Source organism: Eurypyga helias, unplaced genomic scaffold (assembly GCF_000690775.1).
Source record: "Eurypyga helias isolate BGI_N326 unplaced genomic scaffold, ASM69077v1 scaffold27499, whole genome shotgun sequence".
NCBI classification, from domain to species: domain Eukaryota; kingdom Metazoa; phylum Chordata; class Aves; order Eurypygiformes; family Eurypygidae; genus Eurypyga; species Eurypyga helias.
The window spans coordinates 355-11,261 of NW_010273108.1; the positions used below are offsets into that span (position 1 = coordinate 355).

Consider the following 10,907-nt stretch of genomic DNA (forward strand, 5'->3'; position numbering starts at 1 on the left):
AGGGCCCGGCTGCTGCCGGGTTCATGGCTCAGGGCCTCGTCCCGTTGCCCTTGGCTCTGGGAAGTGATGCTGCTCCCCAGGGATTCCCCTGCTCCTCTTCCCTGGGTGGTATCCTGGGGGTGGCAGGGGTCCGCAGGGCCCTGAGGAGCAGCAGCGAGGGGGGTGATGGGCAGCCCTGGCCGCTGCCAGCCGGGAACAGCCTGATGGGCTGGGATCAGCAGTGGGGACCTTTGGGCTAAATATAGCCGCAGGCAGGGTCAGAGAAGGCAGTGCCCTGCACCCTCCCGCTCGCTTCCCTCCCCCCTCCAGCTCTGCAGAGGAGAACCTCTCCTTCCTCTGCCTGTTGGGGCTGTGCCGGAGCAGGCGGCCCGTCTTACAGTGGAGATGTCGAACTGGGAGCAAAGGGGGACCTTTTTGGGTCTGGTGAGCTCAAAAAGCAGCAGCAAGGAGGGCGCAGGGGGCACATCTGGGACACTGGGGCAGGGCTGGGGTCTGCCAGCCTCGGCAGCCCTCCCCGGTTGGGGTGTTCTCCTCGGGGGCAGCTTTTGGAGAAAGAGTAAGAGATGCATATGCTGGGAGTGAGGTGTTTTTTTGGGGGCTCCTTTCCCAAAAACGTACCTTGATTGCCCTCTGCTGACATCACTCGGTGAAAGCATGGGGACGTTGTGGTCCCAGAACACTTCTCAAGGCCCTGGGGCTTGGCAAAGGGGAAACTGAGGCACGGAGCAGTTGTGTGTCCTGAGCAGGGGCTGAGCCCCAGGCAGTGTCTGTGTCCCATGTCCTGGTCCTGCTGCCAGCTGCCCCCAGGAGCAGGGAGAGCTGGGGACTGTGTCCCTCCTCGGTGCCATCCCCTCCTGGGAGAGCGCCGAGGTGGTGTACCGCCTGGGGAAACATCTGGCAGCTCTGCTCGGGGCAAAGTCCATCTTGTTCAGCTTGGTGTGGGTCACTTGGGGAGATGATGGGGAGTGGCCGTGGAGGATGCTGCACTGAAAGTTTGTGCAGAGAAAGGGTTTAGTGCTCAGTTTTTCCCATGGTAACCTGGAATCTTACCATCAAAACATGTGCTTTGTTTTCAGAAAACCTCATTTTTCCTTGAAGGAAAACTTCCATTTCCTTGAACATGAAAATGTGCTCTTATCCTTCAAAAAATCTTTAATTCTGGATAGAAAATATTTTTTTTCCCTAGTTTTTAGGCTATACTGCACTGCTCTTCTCCCACAAGTCTGCTGTGCCACTGCCCTTTCCTTGCTCTCGATTGAGGCAGGGGGTGCTGAGCTCATGTTTTGCTCCCAGGACATGTAGGAATTTTTTCCTCACCCAGCTGGGCAGCAGTTCCCACCTGCAGTGGCCCCTTGCCCCTGCCACCTGGGCTTTGTGGGACACCCTGTTCTCCAACGGTGTCTGTCTTTTGGGTTGCTTCTGCATGTATTTTAGCTGTCTTACAGACTGTGCGTTGTCCCTGTGCAGGTGCCAGTTTGGAAGAGCTGCTTGCTACCACTTCCACTTCCTCCGTGTGAAACCCAGGGCGCCCAAGCTGTTTGAGGAAATCAAAAAAGATGTGGCCGGTTTGGGGACTGGACCTGAACAGAGCCCGCTGTGACCTGCTCTTCACAGAAGCCATCAATCAGAGGATGCAGGTTCCCAGCAGGCTGAAGGTAGCAGACAGCTTCAGCCCCGTGGATGAGGAGCCAGTGACAGAGGATGTCCCTCCCTCCTTTCGGATGCACATCCCTGACAGGATTTCTCTCGCAGGTTATGTCCTGGGTTGTCCTTTTGGGGTGGCTGAAGGTTGGTGGGGCTCTACAGCATCCTTAGGGAGTAGGATCCCTTGGCAAAGTCCCCAGTGGTTTGCTTCGCAAGAGGAGAGGGCAGGGGCAGGTACTGTAGTCGTCTCCTTTCTGGAAGATGGAGACAGGATGGTGGAGAGATGCTTGGGGAGAGGTGGGCAAAGGTAACTGAGGCAGGAGGGGTCTTAGTTCCGACAGCTGAGGAGCGGGATGTGAAGGCATCTCCCACCACATCTCTTATCCCTCTTGGCTCCCTGCTTTGGGATGCAGAGATGTACGGCCGTCTCTTTGAAAAACAGCTCCCAGCCCTCACCTTCCTAGAGCAGGGTGTCCGGTTGTGTTCAGTCCACACCTCTGTGGGCTGGCATGCCGCTCGCCTGCGGGACGTGGTTTGTGGGGCAGGCATGGTAACACTAGACACAGGGCTGGCTCTCCTACATGGGTGGACCTCTCTTCTCTCCCGTCCTGAGGGCATTCAGGTTGGTTTAATTCTTCCCTTTCTCCTCTCTGTAGACGTATCGGATGCCAGTTTGAGGCCCATCCTGCTCAACCAGCACAGGAAGGTCCCCTCTGTCGTGGTGCACATGTCGCCGGACTCCTGTGCTCAGCCCACCCACCTTGGGGAGCTCCCTTTTCTGCACGTAGCCAGCAGATCAAGCTCCCAGAAGCGCAAACGATCGGTACTGTGTTGAGAGTGGATGGGGTTGCCTGTGGTGGGAAGGGGGAGCGATCCCAGCGCTGGGTTTCTCCTGAGGTCTGCCGTCAGCCCAAGCCAGAGCTCATCTTCCAGAGTGCTGCCTAGTCCTAGGAGCGAGGGTGTAGGAGTGGTGGGATCTTGGATTGTCCGTAACCAGCACACACCTGCATGATGGGACGCGGGTTCAGCCAGATCCCACCACCGAGTGCTTTCCCTGCACTGACAGGCTCCTGGCACTGCAGACCACGCCAGGCACTGGGCTGGGCTCGCGCTGTGCCGGGTCTCTGCGCTAACGTGGTTGTGTTTGATGCCAGCAGGGCCACCACAGCAGCAGGTTCCGGCGGGAGAGGACTCCAAGTGACTATGCTCAGCTGGCCTCGGACAGCCTGGGCCAGCACCATGAGCGGTGAGCGCAAACCCAGAGCCATCTGGGGCGGGTGGGGAGCAGCACCTCCCACTGTGTGCTGCTTTGATGCTCTCTGGCGTCGGTGCCCCAGGGTGGGGAGGTATCCAGATCAGGGCAGGGCAGTGCCTGGCAAGCCCTACTCTTGCCCAAGATGAGTGTGGCTTTTGGCGTCAGAGAGGTTTGTGCCAGGCAATGTTGCAGGCAGCTGTTGGTCACCAGGGTGATGAGCTCTGCTGAGATGCAGGTGGGAGAGTACGTCCCTTCTCGCAGCAGGCTGGGAGTGCCGTTGGTCCTTGTCTGGCCAAGAGCACCCTGCTCCCTGCTCTGGCCTGTCCCAGTCTCTGCCCATCGTCCTCTTGGTGCTTTGCAACATGCCCATCTGTTCCAGCACCAGCATGGCAGAGTGCTGGGGGCTGGGGGTGGGGTGACCACTGGCAAACGAGGTGCCAGGGCTTAACTGGGTTTCTACAAGGTTGTTGAAACTCTGGTGCAGACAGGGTGGGCTAGGAGCACACTTGCTTTTCAGCTCTTTGAGCATACCTTGTGAGCAGTAGCATGGTGATAGCAACCCTCTGCTCATGGCCTTGGGCTCCAGAGTCTCTCAGGTGGAGAAATTGTCTCTAACTTAATCCTAGAGCAGAGCCAGTTTTCCCCCTAGAAGTCTGGGTTGTCCTGGGTGTAGGAGAGCTGCCTTGTGCAACCCCTGTGAGAGCAGCTGGTGAAGGTCTGGTTATCACACAGCCATGGTTGGCTTTGGAGGAGTCAGGCGACTGCCTCTGAGCCTGGGGGCTTGCTGGAGGGGGTTCTCCCACCTGGTGACGTGGAGGTCTGGGTGCCGATGGAATCGCCCAGAGCTGCTGAAGGGATGAAGGGCACTGTTGTGCTGGGCTGTGCCTGGGCTGTATGAGGCCAGGAAATAACAGGCGTGATTCTGTGTGCACCCCAGGCCAGACATGTGCCCCCTGCCCGCGCGCAGTGCCCCGCTCCCCCTCCTTGCGAACATGGGCAGGATTTACTCCACGCAGAACGTCTTCCAGACCTTGTACCACCTGGGTCGGGTGCTCTTCCACCGTGTCCAGGACTCTCTGCAAGACCCAGTGCTGCCCAGGTGACTTTGGCTCATCTTGAGCCACCTCCCTGTCACTCTGCAAGGACTTGCCTTTGCCTTGCTAAGGCATGAGCCAGGCACGAGCTCTCTAAACCACAGGCTTCACGGTGCAGGAGCAGGACGGTCCTGCATGGCTTCCCCAGGCCCTTCCTGGCCTGTCCTGTGCACCAGCTCCCTGTGCCTGCACAGATGTGCCTGGTGCAGCCAGCCTGGGTGCACCCTGCTAACCCAGCCCAGCTTGGCTCTCCCACTTGGCTTCACACTGGTCCCCAGGCTCCGAGTGACCGAATGCTGCCGGGGCCGTCGCTGGTATTTCTGCTGCTCTTCACTCCTAAACAAGCGCTAACTTTTCTGCATGCCTTGACAGCCTTATGGAGGGAAATGTGTGAAGGGAATAAAAATGCAGAACAGACGGCCTGGCCGAGGTCCTGTCCCGGAAACACCCTCTCCTGCAGGCTCCCAGCACCCTTGGCTGTATCTTGGTCGCTCTTAATTAACCTTTTCCACGAACTGGCTGTACGGAGTTGCTCATCCCATACCAGGGTGCAGTATGCCTGCATGCTCGCTGGAGCAGGTATGCACTGACCTCCATCCCTCTGGAAGTGCTGGAGCAGCTGTCTCCATCACACTCTTACCTGTCCAAGTGCAGTAAACGTAACATGTGCGAAGACATCCTTGCAGCCTTAAGGTGTCTCCACTGCTCTAAGTCTGCTGAGAACCCAGAGGAATGTCCAAACACTTCTAGTTCTCCTTGAGCAAAGCCTCCAGGCAGAAAAGGAGGGGAGTGAGCATCCATCATCGCTGCTGTCAGTGGCACATCTTGCCTTCCCTCCCCAGCTGGCGCGAGGTGCCGGCAGCAGACCTGGCCTCTGCAGACAGTGCGAAGGAATGTCGCTGCTGCTAACCACAGTAGGCTGACTGTCTTCAGACATTGCTTTTTTTCCCCTTTACTGAAGTCTGGGCATGCCACCAGATCTGGTTAGTGGCTACGTAAGACCTTCTCCCTCCCGCTGTCAGCAGCAGAGGAGGTTTAGGCCATGGCACCATGAGAGGTGGTAGCTTACGGAGCTTCTGGGGTGAGTCCCAGGTGTCTCCCCAGGTCTCGATCTCCATTTGAAGCCAGACACCTGAAACGCCTTTTTTGGTACTTTGCATCACTTCAGATGCATACGGTATCTCTCCGATACAACAACTTTGCATCCTTATGCAACAGTATAATAAAAAGATGACTGAGCTGCCTTGTTTGTCCTGAAATTTTAATAAAGAAAAGCCTGGTCTCGGGCAGAGAGTGGAATACTTGCCTGACAGTGACCTCTTGGAGGGTATGAGTCATCGGAAGGTAATTTCTAGTCTCTACTCCAAAGGGTTTTCACCTGTATCAACTGGGATTTTTCAGTCAAAAGCAGCAGGATGTGTCCCTTTTGTAATGGCTCTGTGCTGCGGGAAATTGGATTTTCTTTCTGTTGTGACTTTAATTTTACACCGCACCTACATTATGTGGAGGTATTATCTCACAGATGTGTTTTCAGACAGAGGTTCACTGCATCTCTGCACGCTGTTCTGGCTTGTCTTTGGCGAGATGGACATCGTGTTGCAAACAGGAGTAAATACCCTCCCCAGGGTCTCCGATGGAGTGGAGTTAGACGCTCATTAACCTGTTCGGTATCAGCGAGTGCCGGTGTGAGTTACTGGTGTCCATAGGGGAGTTTGCATTATGGAAGAACTGGTGCAGGGCGAGCCTGTGATGATAGGAACAACAGACCCAACGTGGCAATTTTGGTGGTTCTCGCTGTGCATCTACTTGATTTTGTGGCTCGGTGCTGTGGGCCCTGCAGCTGTGTCTCCAGGGGATGCCCCGGAGATCCGTGGTCTGTGCTGCCTCTGCCAGTGCAGCAGCTAATCCCAGTGGTGGCTCCTTTGTTTCCAGGGATGGAAGGAAGTGATGCGTGCTTGGGTTGCTTGGTTATGTTTTAGGTAGCAGGTAAAATTATCTGCAAGAGCAAAAAGTGATAATTTTTTTTTGTTGGGGGGCAGGCAAAGTGAGCTTGTGGTATCTGGAGATACTGGAGAGGAACAAATCCTTGTCTCGGCAAACACAGGACCCTTTGCTGATGGATGATGTGCTTGCTTGGGTAGTTCCCTCAGCTGATGGCCGCTTCCCACCAGCGGAATCCTCACCTGCTGATGTAAATGAGACCATCCTGCCACTTCCCTGTGCTCCGTGTTAACCTGACTGGCTCTAAAGATGATTTATCTGACCCTCAATGAATTCCTCTGGCTATAGGGAATGGCTGCTTGGTAAATGTCATGTTTTCTCTCTGTTGCACCTCGAAAGAAACACGAGCATGTGTTTTCCCTGTTGTCTGCCATGGCACGTGGTGTATGTTTAGGTGTGATCGCTGTGGGGTGCATGGTGGAGGGATATAAATACGCATGAGGGGGGTTAAGAAGAGATGAGGGGATGCTGTGCAGGTGCTGTGTCCTCCCTCCTGATGCTGCATCCAGATGGCACATCCCGGGCACGCACATGCTACCTGCACGGCTCGGCTCCCGCGGCTGTGCCATGCGTGCAGGGAGGTAGTGGCACCTCTGGAACAGTGTTGGTCCATCTGCACCTCTCTTTTTCTTCCCCAGCTCCCAGGAGGCTGGCCCAGGCCCAGAGAGCGCCTTGGAGGAGGTCGGGGTGGCTGAGGTGGTGGCAATGAGAAAGCAGGTGAGAGGGGGTTGAAGGGCTGGATGTATTTACTGGGAAAGCTGTAGGAGCGTGGGTGAGGAGGCTGCGGGGTCAGTTGCTCAGCCCTGATGGGCTGGTGTTGCCAAGCTAGTCCCGGCTGATGCTGGTAATGGGGAAGCTGGGGAGGATTTTGTGTGTGTTGGCCCATCAAGCTCCTACCCTGGGGGGGCTGTAGGGTGAGAAGGGGCAGCCAGACCCTCCAGAATAGCAGTAAAGGGCTCAGATGCTCTTTGGTGGGAAGGACCTTTTCCTGAAGCATCTGCTCAGGAGCTCTGGTGCTGCTGCCACTTCTCCCACACAAAGATAGCCAATGCTCTAGAAAAGGAGGACCTGAAGGGGACGGCAGCTCCCAGCCCTCCATCCCTTGCTGTCCCATGCCAGTGAGCTGTAGGCAGTGCCCTGCACTTCGCTGCAGGGCTGATGGCAGCCCCACCGCTTCCCTTGCAGTTGGCGAGGATCTCGGGGAGGCTCCGTGTGCTGGAGGAGCAGTGCAACGCCTGGCGGCAGAAGGAGGCCCTGGTCTACTCCGTGCTGATCTCCGCCTGCCTCATCAACACGTGGCTCTGGCTGAGGAGATGATTCCTGCACCACGACCTCCCCTGCCCACCCCGGCGGGGCGGGTGAGGGCTGGGAGAGAATCCTTGCTCGTACTTGCAAACAGTAAAACTGTGTGTTTCTTCTTAACTTGACCTGCTTTTTGCACTGTAGGCCCTTGAGGATCCATGTCCTTTAGGCCCCGATTATGGCCAAGGTGCCATCCCTCTTCCGTGCCCTAGCATCAGATGGGTGAGGGAACCGGTGAAGCTGGGCCTTGTGCCACAGCAGCTGGAGGTGGGTGTCAGGGGGAGGTGGGGTACAAGGAGTATGGCCCAACAGGCGCAGCCCCAGGACCGGGCTGGGGCTGCAAATGCTCCGTGTACACTAGCAACCGCCTAGCGTGTTCGATGGCGTCGGTGCTTGTGTGGCAAACCGCTGTGAAGAGCCCCGGTCCCGTAAGAAATTGGTGGCTGATACGGGAGGTGTCTGTCGTGCCCAAAGCGATGGGAGACCCTCTGGCCCCTGGGCTGTCAGCCAGAGGAGCTGCAAACCCAAGGGGTTGGGTCTTTGCAGATGTAGGGTCGTCCCCGTCCCCTGGCCACATCCCAGCCTGGATAATTCTGACCCCACAGAAGTCCTCAGCCAACTGCTGTGATCTGTTCCTCTTCCACCCCAACAGCCTGTGCAGAGTGGTTGAGCGTTTGCAAAGGGCTGGTGGGTTTTCTTCTCTTCCTTGCGCAGCTGCTCTTTGGTGGAGGTAGTGCTGCCAGTTCTCCCATGCCATAGCCCCTGCTCTGGGAGCTACGAGCTGGAGGAGCCAGGAGCTCCCCATCCTGCTGGAAGCAGTTCAGCAGCGTTTGCAAAGGTTCAGATACAAAGCAATAGCAAGAGCGTTGCTGAGGTCTGTGTTTATCCAGGAGCTTGGCTCTTTCCCAGAGAGATTTAAATGGGAAACCTCCCCATGGTGACTCTCTGGATTATAAGACCTCATACCGACAGTGATGGCACCAGACAGGCCATGGAAAATTGCCGGTTTGGGCAGCAGTAGGAATTTGTTAGGCTGCCAGCGCCAGAGGGCAGGATCGCTCCCAGGTCTGGTGCCAAGCTGTAACTTCAGCGACGGTGCAAGAGCGCAGGTGAGGGGAATTCTCAACCCAGACGCTCAGCTGAAAACAAGCCCAGTTCAACAGCTCTCCTTCTCTGGAGTTAGGGAACACTTGGATCTGAGGCCGCTTTGAGATGCTTTTGGTGGGTCATCCAGCACATCTGCGGGAGGTGTGCTTGGGGGCAGGTGTTGGCATGACCAAACAGCCCCACGCTGTTCTACCTGTTGGAGCTGGATTTGCACATCATCCCGATGTCCCCAGAGCTTATTTACAGACATGGATGCTGGGGTGTTTTCTGCCTGCAACTGCATCAGGCATCCGTGACTGTAAATCTGGCAGCTGGACGTTGACGAATAAATGACTGTCCTACGAGTAATTGCAGGTCCGAACCTGTGCCTGATAGCTGAGGGCTGGGATTTACTGCAGGTGGGAGCCAGGGCTCGCTGTGCCGTGCTGTGGCAGGGTGCATGTAAGAGGTGGGAGCACTGGTGCAGGGGTGGTTCCTGTGGCTCTGGGATGTGGTCAGGGTTACCAGGGGACCCTACACAAAGGGTCTGTGTAAGGGGGAGGGTGCTGCTGTGTGGCTCGTGCCAGCAAAGTAGGTAAATGGCTTGGTTCCCTTCTCTGAGAGGTGAAAATGTGTTTTGGAGGAAGGCTGTGGGTTTTAAGCTCTATTCTAGAGTGAGACAGGCTGACCCTTTGTGGGACACGCCACCATCAAAGTGTGGATAGATGATGTTTGGAAGAGAGGTGGTCAAACTGTCTTCTTAAAGGTTAATTATTGGCAGGTTGTAGGGGATACAGTATGACTTTTATGTAAGGCATAAATCCTGGTGTAAATCTGGAAACACCGACCCATAAAATGCGTATTTTAATAAACTCTGTGTGTTCTGGACATGTTTCTTGTACCAGCTGTGGTGTCTGACCCTCGTATCCCGATGGATAGGAACAGGTAAGGTTTATTCCCTTGGTAGCAGGACTCTGACCTCGTGCTGGATGTCTCAACCACACACACTTCTTTAATTGGACGCTGGATTTCCAACCTCTCAAGAGCTACAGCCCTTGGGCAGGGGAGCAGGGTGGCAGTGCAGGCAGCTCTGCTTGTGCTGGCTTTGCTGTGCAGCTCAACACGCGCTTTAAAAGCCTGTTAAACACTCATGCCAGCTGCCCTGGCTGGGCGGGATCTGGGTGAGGAGAGTTTCTGCTTAATGCTGTCCCTGTTGGGGTGTGATGATTTTAGTTACTTCCTTTCCCTCTTCCCTGCCTCCTCCTCCTGGCTCTTCGTTGTCCCAGGGCAGGGCTGGATGTCTCCTAGGGTCACTGCCACAGCGGCGTGCACGGAAAATAAAGTGTGAGGGAGCAGCTCCTGGAGTTCCCATGTTACTTCTGAAGGCAGCTGCAGGCAGGGAGCAAAAGGAGAGGTGAATGGGGCACACATCTCAGTGCGCTTGGTCCGTGAGCTGTTCCCAGTGCTGGGGGCTATGGCATGGGGACAGGAGAAGGGTGATGTGTCCCTCACTGCTGGGTGCTCACCCTGGCAGCACTCAATGCCTCCAGCAGCCTCGTGGGGCCACGGCGGCAAAAATTCTGTTTCTTCTTCGGGCTCCCTGCTGTGCAGGTGTTAAGTGGGATCAGAACAAGTGGAATTGAAGGCTTTGAAGGGAAAAACAAAAGGTGAACCTTTGATAGCGAAGGGACTCCCGGTGCTGGTGCTTTCCGATCAGCCCTGCACACAGCCTGGGTGCTGGAGGAAGGGGGCAAAAATTAACCTCTTCCTTACTGTTTTGGGATGCAAATTTTTGCTAACTGTTTATTAGAATGGCTTTGTGAACAAAATATGAGGGCAGAAATTGGTGAAAGATGCATTTCATGATCTGCAGCTCTCTTCATTGGGACTCCAGGGCAGCACATTTTGTCTCCTGTTCCCTGACTGTGAGAAGAGGTATCTGTGGTGGGAGGGTCTTAAAATGTGGTACTTCTGCAAATTTTCTATCGTAGCAGTAGCTGTGGCACAGCCTGTGAATCAGAGAAGTAGTCCCCAGCCTTGTTCTTCCCTAGGGCGAAGGACTAGGAGGGGAGCAGAGGAGGCAATCCTGGTACTCCCCCATGTGTGGCAGGACACAAGCCCAGCTGGGGGTCTGCCAGCTGTGCCTGTCCCTGGGTGGGCACTGATGCTTCCCCAAGGTTTGCTGGGGACTCCGGAGCCACTGGACCTATTTCTGCTCAGGATGGCTATGACCTCCAGCTGGGCTCTGTCCTGGGAGATGTCTGGGGTCCCTCCAGCCACCAAGGAGGTGGCAGGGGGAGAAGAGGACCTGTGGGTAGGGAAATGGAGCAAACCCAAGCAGCACATTTTTCTCCTCCCCTTTCATCTCCCAGACACAAAGCTGGCTGCTATTAACTCCTCTGAAGTGTGCCTTGCTGCCCAGGGCGTCGGGGATGCTCAGGGGATGGGCGTGCTGTAGTGACGAGACACGCGCGTGTGCGTCCTCCCCACGCACCCCAGAGGCTCCGTTGCCAGTGGCAGGGGGG

The 10,907-nt window shown here is 56.0% G+C and overlaps 1 protein-coding gene across 1 annotated transcript; it reads left to right on the plus strand.

Moving 5' to 3' along the window:
• Positions 1-1,556: 1,556 nt before the first annotated feature.
• On the plus strand, positions 1,557-7,311 carry LOC104515410. The gene is made up of 6 exons (XM_010159366.1): positions 1,557-1,752; positions 2,301-2,467; positions 2,802-2,890; positions 3,837-3,998; positions 6,633-6,711; positions 7,180-7,311. The coding sequence occupies exons 1-6, from the start codon at positions 1,557-1,559 to the stop codon at positions 7,309-7,311; spliced, it is 825 nt and encodes a 274-aa protein (XP_010157668.1).
• Positions 7,312-10,907: the final 3,596 nt, after the last annotated feature.